General features: G+C 44.8%; 1 protein-coding gene across 1 annotated transcript; it reads right to left on the bottom strand.

The window, feature by feature from the left end:
• Positions 1-473: 473 nt before the first annotated feature.
• LAYN (layilin) lies at positions 474-18381 on the bottom strand. The gene is made up of 7 exons (XM_080930759.1): positions 18281-18381; positions 15416-15713; positions 10848-11005; positions 6913-6948; positions 5857-5940; positions 3239-3342; positions 474-1497 (listed from the first exon to the last, which is right to left on the bottom strand). Exons 1-7 carry the CDS (start codon positions 18363-18365, stop codon positions 1138-1140), a joined length of 1125 nt encoding a protein of 374 aa, XP_080786885.1. The 5' UTR covers positions 18366-18381; the 3' UTR covers positions 474-1137.
• Between the last annotated feature and the right edge of the window lie 1145 nt (positions 18382-19526).

Genomic DNA, 19526 nt, shown 5'->3' on the forward strand with positions numbered 1-19526 from the left:
CGCCCTTGGGCTCCTTTCTCACAGTTATTCATAAATACGTTATAGGACATTGTGATGTGCAGGGGTAGGGGGAGCATTGTTCTTGTAGAACAATAAACCATGAATTCTACCTGTGTTTAGGTACCCATTCTTTCCTTCTCATTACTCAAGTGACTCATATTTCTTCTGCTTCTGCCTTTGAGTCATCCAATTTCATGGAGTACTGGTTTATTTAGTGGAGGACACACACACACACACACACACACACACACACACGTGTATACTTAATATGTAAAGCTCCAGTTGACAGCACTGTTACTGTTCCTGTTGCACACAGTAGGACCTACCCCAGTGGCTTCCTCTCTGGTGCCTGTGGCCGCCTTCTCTGATGGTGAGAAGCCTCCCTCTCCTTGTCCTTGGTATGTCTACTGCTCTTTCCAGCCCTGCACACAGTCAGTTTCCCATGCTGCTGACACCCATCTCCAGAACGGCACATACTGTCTGAGCCCAGAGAACAAGAAGCTCTGAAGCAAACACAGAGCTCATTTTTACTTTCAAAAGTATTTCCAAGTTGGATTTTTCCAAGTTTAGATGTCGGGAGAAGTTCCCCTGAGGCCACATGCAGAGGAAAGGCTGTAGACACAGACTGACTAACATTCTGCTTCCTGCTTTTTATTGGATGTCTTTCAGGGGTGGGGTGGGGTGCAGGTTTGGGAACTGTTGATGTGCAGGCCCAGCCTGGGGCTTCCATACAGAGGCTTTGAGAGGATTCCACAGTTTGTGTTTTTGTGATTGCCTGTGCTCTTTAGAGCAGGAAAGCAGGACCTAGAGGCAGGCTTTCCAAGCTTCTGGGCACACCTTAGTCCTGACTAGTGAAAGCACCAGCTTTTGAGCATCAGTAAGAGCCACTGGCTGACGACAGTCATTGAGCGTCTGCTGTGCAGCAGCCCCTTGGGCAAGGCGCCTTCTCCCGAGGCTGAGCTGGATGGGGCTCTTGATAAGGAGTACAGCAAGAATTTGGGGACTCAGAAGGAACTTATGATGCTGTGCTCGCCCCCGAGACCCGAGCCTTTTCCTAAGCTTTCTGAATGTTGCCCTTGTAAGACATCGGAGGCTGCTGGTTCTCCCTTTTCACTCTGGCCAGTTTTTTCATATGTCTTAGTAATAGATTTCATTTTCTACCCACCCACACTCCTTGCTCCTCCCCATTCTGTCAGGGGAGAATTCGTAGATGTCATTGGTCACAAATCCACTCTCCATACTTGCCAAAGTCACAAAACCGCTTTCCGAAGGGTTCACAGCCATGTTCTCATAGACAGAAGACATGTCATCTGGCATGGCTTCCCCAGAGCACACCCTGAAGGAGATGTTCTTTAGGTCCGGCCGAGGCTCGGCTAAATCAGCTTCACTTTGTTTCCTGATGACGTTGTAAACGTCTAGGTTGGGGCTGTTTTCTTGGTGAGGAGTGGGCCAGATGGTGTGCTGCTCCTTTGTGCCAGCATCTGGCTGCTCTCGTTTCCTAGAAGAGGAGAACCAGGCTGAGTATTTGAGACCAAGGTCCTAAGAATGTCCCTGTTCCTATTGAAGTGGAGGAAGCGACCTCAGAAGTCACCTTGCTCTGCCTCTCACCTACCCACACCAACAGGCTTTGGGAGCCATGCAGGAGACACCAGGAAACTGTTCTACTCATGGGCTTCCTACATCTGCTATTTATGAGTTCAGGTTCCAGGACTCTTTGGAGAATGTGGGGCCAAGAAAACAGTAGGAAAACAATAACACTAAACCAAACCAAACCCTAACCAATTGAACAATAAAACAAAACTCATCACTAAGCAAAATTAGCCATATTCTACAGCAAGTATAGACAAAAATAAAGAGTAGGATTAATAATGCCTTTGACTCTGTCACCAACAGAAATCATGTTCCCACACCACATCAGTTATTAAAGCTGCCTTGAAATATTTCATGCTCACCTCTACTTCAACATTATGATTATACCCACCACTGAAAATCACTAATAAAGAAACATTTTGGAAAATATTTTTTTTTGCTAAACTCTGCAATAGTACAATTGCTTCCTTCTTCTATCAATGCATTTTGCTTGTAACACTTAAAAGTATTGTTTAAGGGACTGGGTATATAGCTAAGTGCTACTTGTCTGGCATGTGGGAAGCCCTGAGTTCCCAGGAAGAAAAACAGGAAAGAAGGACATACAGACGAGAGAGAGAGAGAGAGAGAGAGAGAGAGAGAGAGAGAGAGAGAGAGAGAGAGACTAACCCTCTCCCCCAGTTCTAGCAAAGAGACAAATGCATTTAAAAGTGGAAATCAAGAACCAATTGTAGATAAGTCAATGGAAAATGTATCTGTAATTGTTTAACTGAATTCTATTTTAAATTCAAGAGAATTACCAACAAAAATGATTAGAGTAATTGCTAATACTTTTGAGTGTTTATTATATGATACATACATATATATATATATATATATATATATATTGCTTAAACTCATAATAATTAATTGAGGGGATTATTAAATAAAATAGGTTTTGTATTGGAATTTTTCAGCTGTATCTCAAACTGCTCATCAAAGTGAGTCCAACTTAAGTTTTTTTTTTTCCCTAAGAGTGAGAATACCAGATTACTTGAATGTCTACCTTGATGATGGGGAACCACAGTGTAACAGAGAGCAGTTGCATATACTTAAAATACAGGAGCACATGATCCAGATTACATACAGGGGCTGCCAATGCTACCTAGTTTAGCTTCTTTGCAACAATATACTTTTGAAACAATTTAAAAGAAAAGTCAGCTTAAAAGAATTTGGCTGATTCATTCTGAATAAAGTGGCTTTGTGTCAGATGCTTCCCAGAATCCTTTGGAACACACAGTTTTTATGTGGCCCATTAGTCATTCCTTACTCAACAAACATTTTTGGAATGAGGACCTACATTTAGAAGAACACTTTACTGGGTGACCCGTGGGTGTACAGGAAGTGAATAACACTGTTTTACCTTCCACCTCGCTTAAAAATCTTCCACACACAGAGAGAAGAAAGGACATAGGACTGCTAGTGTGATCACAACTCTGCACAGATGCTCAGAGAAATGCTGTTTGTTTGGCATGTGGACCTCATGTCCTGGCAGAATTTACTCTCGGTTCTATAGTGGTCTTTTTCTTGGAGTTGTCACGGCTTTTAATAATGTCAACTAGGCAACATCCGAGTGCAGAGGGAGCAAAGGTTTGCATGATGTAGGTTCTACTTGCCTTCTACAGATCCAAACCCAACATACAGCAGAAGTGACCACAAGTAGGAGGAAAAGGGGAATGCTGGGAATGAGGATGTAGGCCAGATTCAAAGCAGCCTCTGAAAAAGAGAAAATCATATATTAGCTTGGTGATTACCTCCCCCTTCCGGGGTGTGTGTGTGTGTGTGTGTGTGTGTGTGTGTGTGTTCAAACTAGGCTTTACAAAGCACAGTCAATAGAGTGTTCTAAGTAGCACATCCCAGGTGATTGATGCAGATACCCAGTCAGCAGAGTCCCTAGTTTTAACAAGGGAGCACTTTCTACCCAACCTATTAATCTGGGTGATAATGTAAGCAAGTTTACATTTTGGTGTCTTTTATTCATGTTCGATCATTTTTTTTTTCCAGAGTAAAAAGGTCCTCCTTTCTCACAATCTTCTTAGTGAAACAGGGCTTGTTGGGGATAGTGAAGATAACTTTGTTTCCAAAGACAGTCACAGAAATTCCCAGGCTTGGAAAGGGAAGAAGGAGTGAAAAAGATCAAGCCAAAAGTCCCAGTGTCATTTGCAGGGAAGAGAAAAATCACTTAAAGGAGACTGTCAGACCTCCCCAACACAGGTGACAAAGGCCAAGTGGCTTCGGCTAGATCTCTAAGTGCTGGGAAAAACTCGTAGGTTCTTCTTTTTCTTTTCAACTCTGTAATCTCTGAAACAACTGGATGTTGTTCCCTTCAGGGGCCATGAGAGAAATCAAGGATTAGAGACTAACCCTTCTTTTTCACTGATCCAAGATTCCTGATCTTCTAGAGAAACTTGACAACCATCAAAAAAAAAAAACACAAACAAAAACAACAGACACACTCAGAAAATGGAGAATTCACTTAAAACACCACTGTAAGTGATAGAGATGCCACCACTTTGGACAGCACCTTATTCTCTCTTAAAGATACTTTCATATATCTATTGGATAATGAAGAATTTGGCTATCCTCCATCTCTTGTCCTTGAAGGTTCTATATACTTGACATTTTCTAAGATATGAGATTGAATTGTTATTCACGAGCATCTCAAACAGAACAGAATTTATGGTAAGGAGATTTCTTAGACTGGGTGCTTTAAGAAGACCCATCAGGTGATGACAGAGTGGGGCTTTGAGCTGGGTGGAACCAGAATTCTCCGTTGGAAGTATACCACCTGACAGTGATAACACTGAATAAAACTTTCGAACACCAAAGCCTAACAGAGCTCCCCGGATGGGTGACACTGTATGCTAGGAGAAGTTTGTTATTTACCTTTGATAAGCTGAGAGCAAAATACTCCAGAAAGAACAACTTAAAAGAGGGAAGACTGACTTTCAGCTCAGTGTTTCAGAATGGGCTCCATGACACTGGGCAGAACATCATGGAGATAAGCAATTGTAGAGGAGGTGGCTGTGCACATCATGGTGAACAGGAAGCTGGGAGAAAAGGAACATACTAGGCACCATGTATAAGCCTCAAAGGCATGCTCCCTGTGACCCACTTCCTCCAGCTAGGCCCTACCCCCCAAAATTTCCAGAATTTTCCATATAGTACTGCTATGTAAAGACCAAACATTCAATACAGGAGCATTCAGAAGGTATTTTGTAGTCAAACCATAACAAAGAGGTTGATAGTCCTGATTCCACTGGAAGATGAGACATATGGTCCCATCTGAAACCCTTGCAGACCTTGCCCTGGCTTTGGTTTTATTTGGTTGTTCTCGGCTCGTATTCTAGTTAGTAATGGGCATTGCGTTCCTAAATTCTGTGAGCTCCAGTGAATTCCTGAACACGACAGGACTGGCAGGCACTACTGGATGTGTAGCCAGTTGAACATTAGTGCGGGTGGTCTCAGGACTGTCAGACTTGTGGTTTGTGTCTATCTGGTGTGAGAGTTGTGGGATGTGCATTTAAGCCAAGTGTGTGTGTGTGTGTGTGTGTGTGTGTGTGTGTGTGTGTGTGTCTATAGACTCTCAGTGTTGGAACTGAATCGCAGTAAAATATTACAATTCATTTAAGGATGTGATGATGCTTTCAGACAGGTATAAAAATACTAAATGATTAAACTGAAGCACAGAAATTTTTTTTTAAGTTACCCAGTGATGAAACCACAGATTTCCCTCCTGAAACTCAGGGTAAGAGTGAAACCAGAAGCTCATTAGCACTCCAGCTTATCACCCCAACTATCTTTTACCTTTGATGATGCAGGCTTTAGATGTTATCTTTTCCATTTCTTCAGTCTGATCCACTGATAAATACTGATCCCAGATGGCATGTATCATGGCTTGGGTTCTTTTACTCTTGTTTTTTTACATCCATTCTCCCAGCCTCTATCCCCCCCCACCCCCCCGCCCATGGTCAGGAAAGTTCCTAAGTCTTTGCCTTTACACAGACGGGCTGGACTCACACCTCCTGTCTTGTCTTTTTTCCCACAATTGTCCTAGAACGGCACCCACTGCACAACTCACTGAGGAAAGCTGGCATTTAATACAGTGTTCGCAGTGGCACAGATGCTTTGTCTAATCCCATTTTTAGGAGTTGCACGAATAGGAAAGTAGGAAGTGTAACCATAGGTGATTGCTAGTCAAAGGACTCCACTGTCTACTTTCCCAAGTACCTCTGCGCTCTTTAAAGGTTTCTTTGGGGTCTTCTTTCAGGGTTTCTTCTGGAAGGATGGGTGTTGCCCGCTCAGTTGCTTCACCTGAGAGAGAGACACATGGGCTTGAGAACGTGAAGAAAGGTGCTGTAGTCCAGGCATGCACTGAGGTCTTGCCACATGTATAGTGGGATGCATGAGAACAGCAGCAATTTGGCCAATGTCATTTATAAAAACAGCAGAGTACCACATGTTAGGCTTGTTGCAATAGAGCTCTTCATTGTGCGTGTGTCTGTGTATTCTGTGTATGTGTGTGAAAGAGTGTGCATTTGTGTGTTTTATGTATGTATATAGGCTAGAGGTTGATATCAGGTATCTTCCACTACTGTTCCCCACCTTGTGTTTTGAGACAGAGTCTCTCTGAACATGAGTCTTGGGGTTCAGGTAGACGGACTGGGAAGTAAACCCCGCCTCTGCCTCCCCAGCAATGGGATGAAAGGGGAATATCACTGTGCCAAGCTTTTTGACATGGATTCTGGAGATCTAACTCAGGTTTTCATAATTGCACAGTGAGCATTTTACCTACTGAGCATTCTCCCCAGCCCTGTCTTCATATTCTTGCTGCGGCCTTTGTGGCCAATGATCAGCCACCAAAGCAGCCAACAAGCAGTTGGAGTTGAGCAACAAAAACGACTAAAATACCTGGGGAAAGGTACAATGACTCACTACTAGGATCATAAATGATCGGTTAGGCTAATTTCTTACCTCATTTGATTATATTGACAATCATAATAATGTTGATGACAAGCATCAATGATGATGAGGATGATGATGCATCCTAAATGGAATCTGCAGACTATAACTTTTCAGTTTTGACAGATGTGGCTAGCAGTGGGCAGAGAGTGAGGGTGATGAGCTAGCTGCCACAACTGGATGTGACAGTTATCTGTCCAACTTCCCTGGGAATACACCAGTGGTCTTCCTGCTGATTAATCTGTTCTAAAGGCATGATCCTAAATCTATAAAAAGGGCTGCGAAATATCCCAACTTAACCCAAATTTCATATGGCAGACTTACCTCCAGGTCTAATAGAGGGTGTTGCACTTGGTTTATCTGCAGCAAACAAACAAACAAACAAACAAAAAACCCAATACTTAAATTTTCCTCCATCTTAATGAAATCAGCGATAGCATCTGATTCCAATAAACTATTTATTGTCACCAAGATAACAATGGTTAACAGACACTGGAGGTAGATTGCTTAAGTCAAAGAATTTGTTGCATATAAAGATTAGCCTTTCTTCAACTTTAATTCAGTGGGTTTTTTTTTTCTTGTTTTAACTATTTAAGAACTTTAATCTTAGGGTTTCCAAACATACAGGAAAGTAGAAAGCTTGTATACTGAGCTCCCGTTTGCCTCCACCTTATCAGCATGGAGCTACTTGAGCTCCAGTATTGATCCCTGCTCCCCAACGGCAGCTCCTGGCTGGGATTGTCCTAAGTGGTCCAAGATAGATCATTGGTTCATACTGAGGACATTTTAGATGGCAAAACGCTAGGTTTGTAAGACGTAGAAGTGGTAAAGGATTGGCCAGTTCCAAGGTAGAGACTTGTGATTAACCTTGAGATACTTAAAGTATTTCCAAGAGCTAAGTCAGATTTTTATTTTATTTTTTTGCTGTTGGCTGACTTTCTATTATCATGGGGCCTCTTATGTTAATCAGATGCCTGGAATTCATAGGAGCACAGAGGTTTTAGTGATATAGTTGTCAGGTCCAGATATCAGGGATTTTATTCAGAAAGGCAAGTAATGATTAATCTTCTTTCTTTACATATGTGTATGTAGACATGCTTAAAATCCAGTTATTTACTGTTAAAACTCACCCACATAGGATACTATGTGATACTAGAGACCATTCTAAGCATTTTGTAAAAACAGTCGCAATCTTGATAACAGACTTATAGGTGACCCTTCATCTCCTTCTTTTCCTTCTTACTTTGTACATGAAGGAACTAAAATACAGGGGCTTAAATAACCTACATTTGATAGCTAATAATTAGCTGAAAGATATTTTAATTAACTAAATAAAGAGGACATAATTGTGCTACTTAGTAAAGATAAAACAACAAAATGTGAAAGATTCTAAGTCAGTTGAAGAGCTTATATTCTGACATCTTGTGATCACTGTACTGGTCATCCTTCTATAGTTCTGACCACTGACACTGCGGTCATGAGCATAGAACATATATGTCCATAGAACATATATGTCTCCATGAGCACAGCATCTGTGTACAGCGGCCATGGGCACAGCATCTGTGTACAGCGGCCATGAGCACAGCATCTGTGTACAGCGGCCATGAGCACAGCACGGTAGTGCACAGTGGTCATTATCCCCTGCATAGTATCTGCCATACCGCAGTTGGTTTTTGCCTCATTCCCACTGAATGTTTCTGTCTCTTTAGCACACACTCTGGCATGCATGCCACCGATCCCACATGATCGCATTCTGAAATCTAGTTTCAGACATGATCACTCACCCTCACGGTCCCTTACCAGTGTTTAGTAGGGTGTTGTGTCATCCTTTGGGAATGACAGAACTGATTTCTCTTTTAATTCATTGAGTGGCTAGAAATCTATGCTTCCAGACGTTATGACACACATGCAGGAAAGGAACAAACAAGTAAGCAGGCATATAAACATTCTGTATGTGAGGCGGTCTGATCCTTAGAGGCTTCCAACAGGACTTAATCTTTTTTGTCTTGAAATCATTATAGATTCGTAAAACATTTTATAAGACTGTATAAAGAATCTGAACATATCTTTTATAATCATTTTGCCACCTTGCCTACTTATTATTTGTATCTGTAAACACACCTATACATATGTTTACATACATACATATAACTTTTCTTCAGAGAGTAAGTTGCTGACAGACATGGGACCTCTTTACTCTTAATGACTTTGGTCTTAAAAATGGAGTGCATTCTCTTATATAAACACCGTACAATGGTCACAGCCAGGTAGTCAACTTTGAAAAGATGCTGTTATTTAATCTGCAGACCTTACTCACTGCCTGCTGACTCAGCTACGCCACATACAGACCACCATCATCACTGCCATCATCATCCTCTTGGGCTAGGCTACATCCTCTAGGACCAGGGGGACTTGTTAGGAGAGAAGGTGATGCTTAACGTGAAACCTGAAGGGCGAGACTGAGTTGACCAGGGAAGGGGGAAATGTTTCAGGCACAGGGAGTAGCACTGAGTTCAAAAGTACTGGAAAGGAGTGAGGGAGAGGAGCAGAGAGTGCTGAGAGGTGAGGCTGTAAAACGAGGCAGGGTCTTAGCAGGAGAACCTTTTCCCTGCACAGGAAGCTGAGTGAATTTATCTTGTGGGCATATGACTTGGGAAGGGCAAGCGTTAGTGCTTCTCTTTGTGGCCCTGCCCTGTATAAGATCTAAGATGTATGTCCGGGGAGGCTGATCTCCATGGACCATTCACCGAGCATCCCTGCTCTTTGGTGCCTTGCTGGTCCTAGCGAATGGGAAGCAAAGGCTGGGTTCAGAAGGTAGAGCTCACGTCATGTATTCCTCATGCTCCTCTTCCTGTCGGATGGTTTGCCAGCAGCTGCATTCTGTAGTTTTGAGGTCCCTCCCTCTGTGTCCTGCCAAAATGATTCTCTTGCTTTGTCCCTTTAAACTTAGAGGTGGGGGCACTTCTGGTTGCAGATAAACCCTGGATACCATCTCATCTCTTGCTCCTGGGCTACACCTCTGTAAATAGTCTTTTATTAGACTCTTCATTAAATTCTTAGGGTGTGTGATCTTTTTAATGCAAAGAACTCAGTCAAATTAATTCAGGTAATAATACAAGCTAGAGGTAATTTGTGTCTTTTTAGAAAGAAACCAAGTTTAAAAAAAAATAAAAGGATATTAAAGCAAATTTCAAAAATCTCTCATTTAGAAAAATCGTTAAAGAAGCTAAACCATTTAAACCATGAAGTCAATAGAATTTAATAAACAAAAATGATGGACAATGAAAAGCTAGTGTGTGACCAGTGCTTTCCTTTGCTCTCTGAGGTGACCCCCCTAAACCAGTCCAGGGCTCTGCAGCCTGTCTACTTTAGGCAATCACATGTGGTGGGGAGAGACAGGGTATGGGGAAGAGTTCATCAGAGGCTAGAATGGGTGAGGAAGAATGTCTTCCAGCACAAAATTATCACAAGTATAATGTAGTTCAAACAATTAAGAATGGCAATAGTATTTGGTCCCCAATTATAATGGCCACAGCTAACAATTCATTCTACTCCTGTAGGGAAAGACTGGAATTGGGGCTAAGCAGTTGGCTTCAGGGACAGATCAAGGATGAGTTTACATTTGATTCTAAGTCAATTTGAATAGAGGAGTCTGGGAACTCAGCGGAGTAAGACTATGTATAGGCTTGTTGTCAATTCCAACTCTTTGCAGATCTGGGAGCAAATGCAAGTTAAATTTGCAAGGCAAATATAAAGATGGCAGTTGGCTGGGGACTTTTAAATGTATTGAAGTGTCTGCTGTATAAGACCGCCGGTGACGCTGGGGTACTTTGTCACTTGCCTTGTCATTAGTATGTTTCTTTAAACTCCAAGAAATAATCTCATGTGGCTGCTAGAGTAACTGTCAGCTTATTTCAGGCTCGCACAGCCGACTACACATGAAATGGGTGAAGGCTTGTGTCTGTTCACAATAGAAGCCTTGACTGGGTGTTCACACAAGTCTTGCTTCTTATCCTAAGTAAATGAGATCCTTTCCTTTCTCAGCCCTTTTGCATCTGATATCCTCTCCTTTGCTAGAACTATTTCTCAGCGAGGAAGTGTCGGTATGTTTCCATTTACAAGAATTCTCCAAGTTTAACATTCCTGGCATTTGCTTCCTCGGTGAGTATAGAACAAGTTCTTGGTACCAGCAGCTGTTTTTGAGATGGGGAAAGCGGTTGGAAAGTTAGCCATAGAGTTGGGGGGAAAAGAGTCATTACCGTCCGAATATTTGCAAATGAAATTGTTCTTCATGTTGCACCGGTCATCATTCCACTGGAACATGTACGGGCCCCCGATGCCGGGAGATGCTGACGGCTGATGGTACATGACCACGCAGACCTCGCTGCCGCAGGAAGGTTCATCTACATACCAGTTCCTGAAGGAAGAGGAACGGACAACAGAGAGCACTGGAAAAACATACCAGAAGGCTTGCGTGTCCTTCTGCTTTTTCTCCTCAGGTTTCACTGAACCGTAAATGTCAGATTCTGCTTCTGACCATGATGCAGAGAGATGGAGGAGCTGAAGCGCTGCCAAGCCATCGAGACACACGCTGTTGAGCCGGTGTGGCTGTCACACTCAATCATCTGACATTGGCCACTGCCTCTAGGCAGGGAAGAATATTTTATGTTCTCGGGCCTGCGGAGTAGCTATGAGGAACAGCAGCTAGCACGGAACTAGTCCGGAAGATCTTAATGCTTGCCTTCTCTTTTGGCTTTATCTCTGGTTTTTCAGAGACTGGACATACCGAGGAGAGAGATGGCGTATGTCACTCAGAGCTTGCCCTGCCTCCTTCTAGCTGCCTTCCAATCTACCAGCCCCAGATGACTGAAGAGGAGAATCTGAGGGAGATTCTCCAAAATATAGAGGCTGCCAAAGTAGGAGAGGGGCTGGGGGGAGGAGGTAGCTTGGTTTTTGTTTGTTTTTTGAGCATGTACAGGATCAAGGAAACAAGCCCCTTGTGTCTACTGTGAAGTATCTTTCTTTTGTCCCTTTAACTCTTTGAAAAGGTTTATTGTAGTTTTAGCTTTATGACCCAGTAGTTCCTGGAACTGAGTTTAAGTTTTCAAGCACTTTCCCTGCCTTACTGAGGGTTGGGTTTTGTAGGCTGCCTGAGTACCTGATCTGCTTCTGCCCAGCACTAGGACCTTGCTCTACTTCTTAGACTATCTAGACAGTCTGCTCTGCCCGTGACTTCCCAAGCTTCTCCTCAGGCAGTACCCTCATATGACTCTGCTCTGGTCCTGTGCTGCTGTCTGCCAAAATGGAGAGCCTTTGTTGAACCTACTGTGTTGAACGAGTTCCTTGAACAACAGCTGAATGTATGTACAAAAAACCAAAACCAAAACAAACAAAAAACCCAAAAAAACCTGTGGATATTATGCCGGAACATCTAGGGGCTCTTGGTATCTCATCAGTTACCTGCAACCCAACTGGTCTTCCCTACAGCCTTATGGATTTATGTTCCTTCATCTGAGGCGGGGGGAGGGGGGCAGAGGGAGGGGGAGAGGAAGGGACGGGAAAGGAGAGGGAGAGGGAGGGAGGAAAGGAGAGGGAGAGAGGAGAGAGAGAGCGAGAGAGAGAGAGAGATTGATTTATTGATTCCTGGAAGAATATTTGAATTTGAGCCCAATTTCACTTTCAACAACTCACAGACAAAGGCAGGAGCCAGCTATCTAGGAAGAAAATCCTACAATCCTGTGGCAGATGCCTATGATAAGAAAACCCTCTGTTCTTTCTCCAGAAGAATTTTTGCTAAGTTAACCAAATAACGGGACACCTGTGAAAGGGGTATGTGTGAATATTGCTAGAATTGTTAAACATGGGGTAAGAATGGGCACTGGGGTAAGATGTTTAATCAGTCAGCTCACAGTGAGTCCTAATCAGTAGACATTGGCCCAGTTCTAAAATATATGGCTTGGCTCTAATTTTTTTATTTGTTGTTGTGAAGCTGGGTTTATGTAGTTCATCCAGTTAGTTCTTTAGCCAGCTGAGGCCAAACATGAACTTTAAGTCCTGGTCCTCTGTCTTCTACCTCTGGAGGAGGAAGGATCCTATTATAGGTCTGTGTGCCTCCTTTATCCTACATTTAGGAGTTGCTGGGGATGGAACCCAGGGCCTCTGAATAGACTTGTTTAGTAGCTGGTATAGTTCCGCATTGGCTCCTGAGGTTAGTATAGTGGAGAATGCCAAGCGTGAATCTCTGAGATGTGTTCCCCTCACCAACAGCATCATGTCCAGAGACAGACAGCAGGAAGCAGTGATGTCAAAGGCCTGATGGTGCAGAGGGGTGCCTCCCATCAAACCTCCGCTGGGTTCATCGTCTGACTCCTGAAAACCCCAGGCAGATCCCAAAGGATTCCGTAAGAGGAACACACATTCAACCCTGCAGAGCTTTAAATGTGGCCAAGTCCTATATGTGATACCCTTGCTTCAGGAGTATGCAGATTTGGTTACCACACTCAAGAGGCTCCGAAACAGCTCATAATCCTTGAGAATAGATAATAGTAAATACTTATAGTTTGCCTTATTTTGATCCCCCCACACCCAGTTATAATACCTAGGTTTTTCATGAACTTTGAAGAAAATCACACCGGCTCATTATACTGCTGAACAGTGTATCAGCTGCACCAGATGAGCAAGAAAGAATTCAAAACAAAAAGGATGGCTTATTGGCGACCTTAGGAAGATATGTACATTCGAGAAGGTTGGAGAAAAACCATGTGAATAGTCAGGACCTATTATTTCACTGGGCTACATGGATATCTAGTGATCTAGAGAATGCCAGAACACCCCCCTCAGATTAAATAACTATTTTGTCATAAAATAATTTAAAGGAAACATAGCACTTGGCCAGTCTCTCTGGGTTCCAGAGGTGTCACATTTCTTACCTGAGAGCATCACTGTCGTCTACATGCCACAGCTGAAGCATCAGCCTGAATGTAATTGAACTCTGGAGAGAGACATCGTTTTTCAAATACTTTAAAGCAACAGGTTCCACAACTCTGTATCTCTAAGATATTCCTGCGTCTGGAACCAAGGGATAAAGGCAGCAGCTCCTCTGCTGGGAACCATCCTCACCCATGGAGTCTGTACTTTCTATTTCTGCAATGCTATGATCTGGGAGTCTGTAGGTACTTAGTTTCCAGAGGGGACTACATTTGCTAGAAGACATACCAAGAGTCTAACTGAGCCATAATCCATGTTGCCACTTGGGGGCGAGGGTCTCTATGTTCAGAGAGCAGCAGAAAAGGAGATGCCAGTATCTCAGGTGTCAGTATCTTGGGCAGGAGGATATTTACATGGGAGGGGTGGCTTGCTGCTCTATGTTACTGGTAGGAAGAGACTTCCACATTATGTACTTGGGAATATCTTCATTTTTCACATCCCACTTTTGAAAGTCAATGGGAAAGTACGTTAACTCTGGGCTCAGAAGTGCAAGTTGACTAGAGCCTCGCATTCTTCAGAGATGATGGTCTGGTTACGCTAGGCAGCCATTGAGACCCGCAAAAGGGGCAGGGTATGTTATGTGACAATGAAGGTGTAATACCAGCCAGTGTCACTTGTGGCTCTAAGACCATCTTCATTGATGAGAGATACTCTTCCTACTCTGAACCTTGTCTTTCAAAATTTCTTCTGGGAAGAGAAGGCTAGAAGAATCCTGGGGGGGGGGGGTTATCTTACAATTTATATGAAGATGAGATCTGATAAGTGTGATCAATATACAGTGAGAGCTGGCATGATGTCTTAATGTAACAGATAAACTACTTTAAACCATCATTTAAAATATTTTATTTATTATATATATATATATATATATATATATATATATATATATATATATATAGAGAGAGAGAGAGAGAGAGAGAGAGAGAGAGAGAGATATGTTTTGCCTGCTTGTACATCTGCGTGTCGTGTGCATGCAGTACCTGCAAAGGTGAGAAAAAGGCATAAAATCCCCTGGAGCTGAAATGTTATAGACAGTTGTGAGCTGCCATGTATGTGCTGGGGACTAACCTGGGTCTGCTGCCAGAGCAGCCATTGCTCTGAACTGCTGAGGTATCTCTCTAGTCCGATAGATTATCCTTTAATCTGTGTATGCTTCCCACATAATAGTATAAGCAGTTCGGTTGAGAGCCTCTGCTTAGGTCTTTTGCCTTTGAGGCCTTTGTATTTTATCATTTAGGTATTTAAAGTGACTTACAACTCTAGCACATAGAGATGAACTTTGTGGTAGATTGCTCCATCTTTTCCTGTATTGCCTTGTAATGATGACATTTTAAGAATGACCTTTCCTGTCCCTCTATCTTTTAGGAAGAGTTGAGAATAATGTCATTGAGTACAGTGGGGGATCAGTGCTTATCAGGATCTTGGTGCTGTGAGTTTAAGAGTTTCCTACAGACTGTGGCTTTCTTAAAGTCTCCACCCATGGTCAGAGTAAGATACTGGCTCTGATTTTTGGTCATTTATCACTATTCCCTGTGATCTGGAGTCCTGGTCCCATCTTTATGAACCTTAAGTTTCTCAATACAGTCTTACCTCTAAGGGTCAAAGAACCACGGACCCTCAAGCATGGCATGCTATTGAAAAACATTCTGCTGGGCTTCATCTGCCTGAACAGGTCACTCTGGGCCCAACTCAAGGCTGAGTTTGCCACCTCTGTCATATTGCTCTGGCTGGTGGTCATTCTGTTGGTACTGCCACCACGGCTCTGCCTGGACCTTCTCATGAAGCCGACACCATGGGTCCTGCTTGTCTCTTTTCTGAGTCAAGGGGTCCTCATGCTTACCTGAACTGTGATGTGCTTCCATCTGTCCAAGCATAAAGGTCCTGGCAGGCTGTGTTGTTGCTCTGTTTCTCCTCCAGCCTCTTGAGGCCAATCCAGAAATCACCATCAGACGCCAGGAGGTTTTCGATGAACTTTTCTATCAACCTCTGCTCGTCTTCGGTCTCGATGCTGACTAGCTGTCCACCATCCTTCATGCAGGCTTCTCTGGATTCCTCGAAGTTCAGTCTTTGAAAGGCATCATGGAAATAAATGACTTTATAACAAGGCTTCCGTGTCCCTCCCCGGCAGACCAGCTGCCCTAGAGCGGAGAAGGGGAGAAAGAGAAGACAACCTGTTTCAGCGTTCCATGGAAGTAGCCAGATGCACTTAGAAACATCTGGATGAAGCCGTCTCTGGGCAGGAATTCTGATTGTCCATCTGTGGACTGTTTTCACTCGAGATTTTTAGAGAAAATTAGTAGTATTTGCAACACAAAGTTACAGTGATTTTAAACGCTGATGCTGGTATTGTGTAGGGGGGTCCATGTTTTTGTTCCAGTGCAAATTGGTGAAGGTGTTTCTACATTTTAAAATGAGTAGGTAAATATTTATGACTTCACTTGACCTTCATGCTCTTAGGGAGTCTTGTGGAATTACGGGTCTTAGAATAAGAGTTGCTATTAAGTGCTTCCTTCGTATAAAGGGACATTCTGAAGTCAATCCTGGCTTTCTCTACCCTGAAGTCCCCCATCTATGCAGTAGAACGAGCTTGCTCAGCTCTGGTGTAAACAGAAGCTAAAAGCATTTATAGGGGTTTTCTGCTGCTGATAATCGGATCTCTTACCTAAAGATAATACCTAGAGTTCACTAAACTTTTCCCATGTCCCATTAGCTATGGTAAAGCTTTCATAATTTCCTTTGGCCCTCGTAGCAGTCCTTCGTGTTAGGGCTGTTTATGCCTCGCTTCGTAAGTGAGGAGACTGAAGCTCGCAGAAAGCAATTTGCTATAAGCCATCGGAAGCATTGGCAGAGGCAGAATCCAGATCTGGGTGTAGAGTCACACCTGAATCACTGAACTGCCTCGAAGGTTCCCCACGCCCTGACAGGCTCAGGTTGCACTGGGAGCCTGTCTCTCATCGGATTGCAGCTTGAAGGACCGGACCGAAGGCTGTTTCAGAAAGATGGATGAGGTTCCACTGAGCAGCAAGCAGCAAGCTGTTCACTAGCACAGGCTGCCCCCTAGCTTAGGTCTGCATGACCTAAGTCTTGCTGCAGCTGGAGCACAGCCCAGTCGCCGCTCTGTTCAGTCAGCATTTACTTGGTAACCCCCCCCCCCTTGCCCGGAGTGATAGGTATTGGGAATACAGGAATGCCAGTTCCTGACCCACAGGGGCCCACAGCATGATTCTGGATCAAAGGGTACAAAATGAAAACCAGGAACTAGTCCCTGTAATTAAAGAGGCAAACTTCAGGCTACAGGTATAAATTGCTGCTAGGGGGGAAGACATTAATGATTTTTTTTTTTATTACCATGCCTTCTGGACTGTTTTAATTTCCCCAACATGTATTCCAGCTCTGTAGAAAGACAATGCTTATTCTGCCCAACACGCAAGTCAAAAGGCCACAGACAGTATCTGTGAAGGACCAATACAAGATTCTCCCCAAAACTTCAGGCTTTGATAAATTCTCAATGGGCAAGGAGCTGGGAGTGTCCTGTACTGCCTCCCTTGTAGAAGAAGCTGTTACGAGGCATGCTCCGAAGCTGGGCTTCTCAGCAGAGAAGTGTTCCAGAAAGGAGAATGTAGACATTGGGCCGGAGTCTCTCCAAACCTGTCACAACAAGCTGGAGTTGCTTTTACTAGTGGTTCCGCCTTTCCAGACCAGACTGCCAAGAGAAAGCTTAACACCTTGATAGAGTTTCCTGTATGGTGCAGGCTGTGGGCATGTCTAGTATAGGCTAGGGAGTACCAGAGCTGGAAGGAGGCCCAGGACCCATCTGCTTCCCCTGCCTTCAGGAAGTGTCTTTCCCCCCCCCTCATTCCCAGGAAGGGAAAGGGCAAGCAGGAGGTCTCCTGTCACCAAGTGCAGAGCCATGCAGCCTTAACCGTGCAGCAGCTCCTCTACTGAGCGGTCCTCCCAACTACCGCCGCCCCACCACCATCCCGTGCGCGCATCCTGAAACCAAAGTTAGATTTCTTGAATCAGACTCCCATTCTCCTTCATCCCTCTTGGCCAAAGGGAAGCCCATAAAAAGATACTGACTCCCCCCACGCTCCCCCCCCCCGGCCCCACATGCAGATCTAGTGGAAGGAGAAAAAACATTGTACCTCCTCTGGGGTCCAAGTCCGAGGCTGCAGTGACACACACACGGGGAAGGAAGCATAGAGTCATTCTTGGAGCCTGGCTGGGCTGGTTCCGCGCCAACTAGACGCTTTCCCAAACTCCATGCGCTCCCACCACCCTCCCCTCAGAGGGGAGTAACAGGTACCGGGTTCCCACAACCCTGCGGGTCCAGCACCTGCTGCCTCCATTAGAAGGGTACAGACTGCGTGGTGCTCAAGGGGCACTCACTGGAGCAAGTTTGCCAACTGCCCCACCCAAGCTACATCCTTCTCACCTCTTGGTGACCCCGGGGAGAGAACATACTTCTAGCGTTTCTGGATACCCAGGGTGGCCCCAGGAACTGGATCTGGTTGCATTTTTTGCTCTCTGGAAGCAGAGACTCAGGAAGGCTGATTGGGTCCTGGGGTGGATTTGGGGATTCCCCCACTACACAAAGGGCCAGAGAAGGGGTGCAGTGGCCCTGAAGACGACAGTCTTCAACTGCTGAGCTTTACTGGACCTCAGGTGCTCCGGTCCCAGCCCCCTCCCCAGGATGCAAACTCACCGCTCAGCAGGCGACCCTTCGTATTCCTGGGTTTGGCCAGCAGCACTGCCAGCAACATGGCCTGCAGCGCTGCTCCGGGCTGCATGGCTGGACTCCAGCGCCTCCCGGCACCCTGGGACTAAGGCAGAGAAGTGGGCAAGTCGGCGACTGCGTTTGGGTGACTGCAACCAGGACAGCTGCATCTCCCAAGAATCCACAGACCCCGCACTGGGCGGAGTCCGGAAGGGCTCAGAGACGCTGGTTGCTCTTCCACCTCCTGGGACGTCACTGCAGGGAAAGCAGCCCCCTGGGCTGGCCCGCCCCCAACGTCTCATGCTCCGGGCTCCAGAAACTGCAAACTCAGGGAGAGTAGCCAACGGAAGGGGCCGCTCTTTGCAGAGAGCCGCCCAGGGAAATTCTGAGTTTGCCTAAGAGAGAAAAAACATCCCAGTAGTTTCTAAACTCCCGTAAGGCGAAAAGCGGTCGCTGTATTTTCAAACACTATCACTTGCTCTCATCGCTACCCAGCTCAAGTGGGCCCGGTTAGCAAACCCCCTACTTACAGCCACAGTAAACTCCGGACCACGGCAGCACCAGGGAAAGAACTTGAGCAAGGAGAACAGATTCTCAGGCAGGCAGTGTGCCCACTGACTACAGGCATTTCGGATTTGGCCCGAGGGAGACCTCCAGCAGAAGCTAGCGTATTCCAGATCTCAACCAGAAAGCCCTTTTGCTTTGTGTAGGACACATGTTGGGAGATAGGAGTGGTTTAGTGGAGTTCAGCCTTTGGTGGACAGAAAGATGACTTCTGTAGCAAAGAATGCTCCTATTCTCCCTACGAAAGCATTCATAACCAACCTAAACGTATGCTCCCCTTTACACCCCCACAATAGCTGTACTGACATCTGTGTTCTCAAATACACTCACACAGTCTCCTATCAAAAATCTATTAAGTAGAAAGTGAAGCGTTCTTTGCCCTTTCTGGTACACTATGGTATTACGAAGCACAACAGAAATCACGTCTCTGTTATAGCCTTCAGGATTTTGGCTCCAGTTTGCTTCTGATTACCGGTTTATCTAGCTTTTCAGCAGAGCAGTCAGAAAAGCAGAGAAGGGGCCCGAGAAATGGGTCGGTGGTTAAGAGCAGTCCTTACTCTTGTGTAGGACTGGGTTCAGTCCCAGCACCGCACCGGGTAGTGGCTCACAATCAACCATCACCACAGTTCCAGGGGATCTCCTGCCTTCTTACCCAGAGGCGCCAGGTACA

Source organism: Micromys minutus (assembly GCF_963924665.1).
Source record: "Micromys minutus genome assembly, chromosome: 16".
In the NCBI taxonomy this organism is placed as follows: Eukaryota; Metazoa; Chordata; class Mammalia; order Rodentia; family Muridae; genus Micromys; species Micromys minutus.

Bases quoted from the DNA above. Each gene is read 5' to 3' on its own strand.
- LAYN (XM_080930759.1), bottom strand. From the start codon at position 18,365: ATGCAGCCCGGAGCAGCGCTGCAGGCCATGTTGCTGGCAGTGCTGCTG. The intron at 11,006-15,415 runs GTAAGCATGAGG...CTCTTCCTTCAG, and splicing joins GGAAGCACATCACAGTTCAG to GAACTGGTATGTAGATGAAC. The intron at 5,941-6,912 runs GTAAGTCTGCCA...TCTCTCTCTCAG, and splicing joins ACCCTCTATTAGACCTGGAG to GTGAAGCAACTGAGCGGGCA.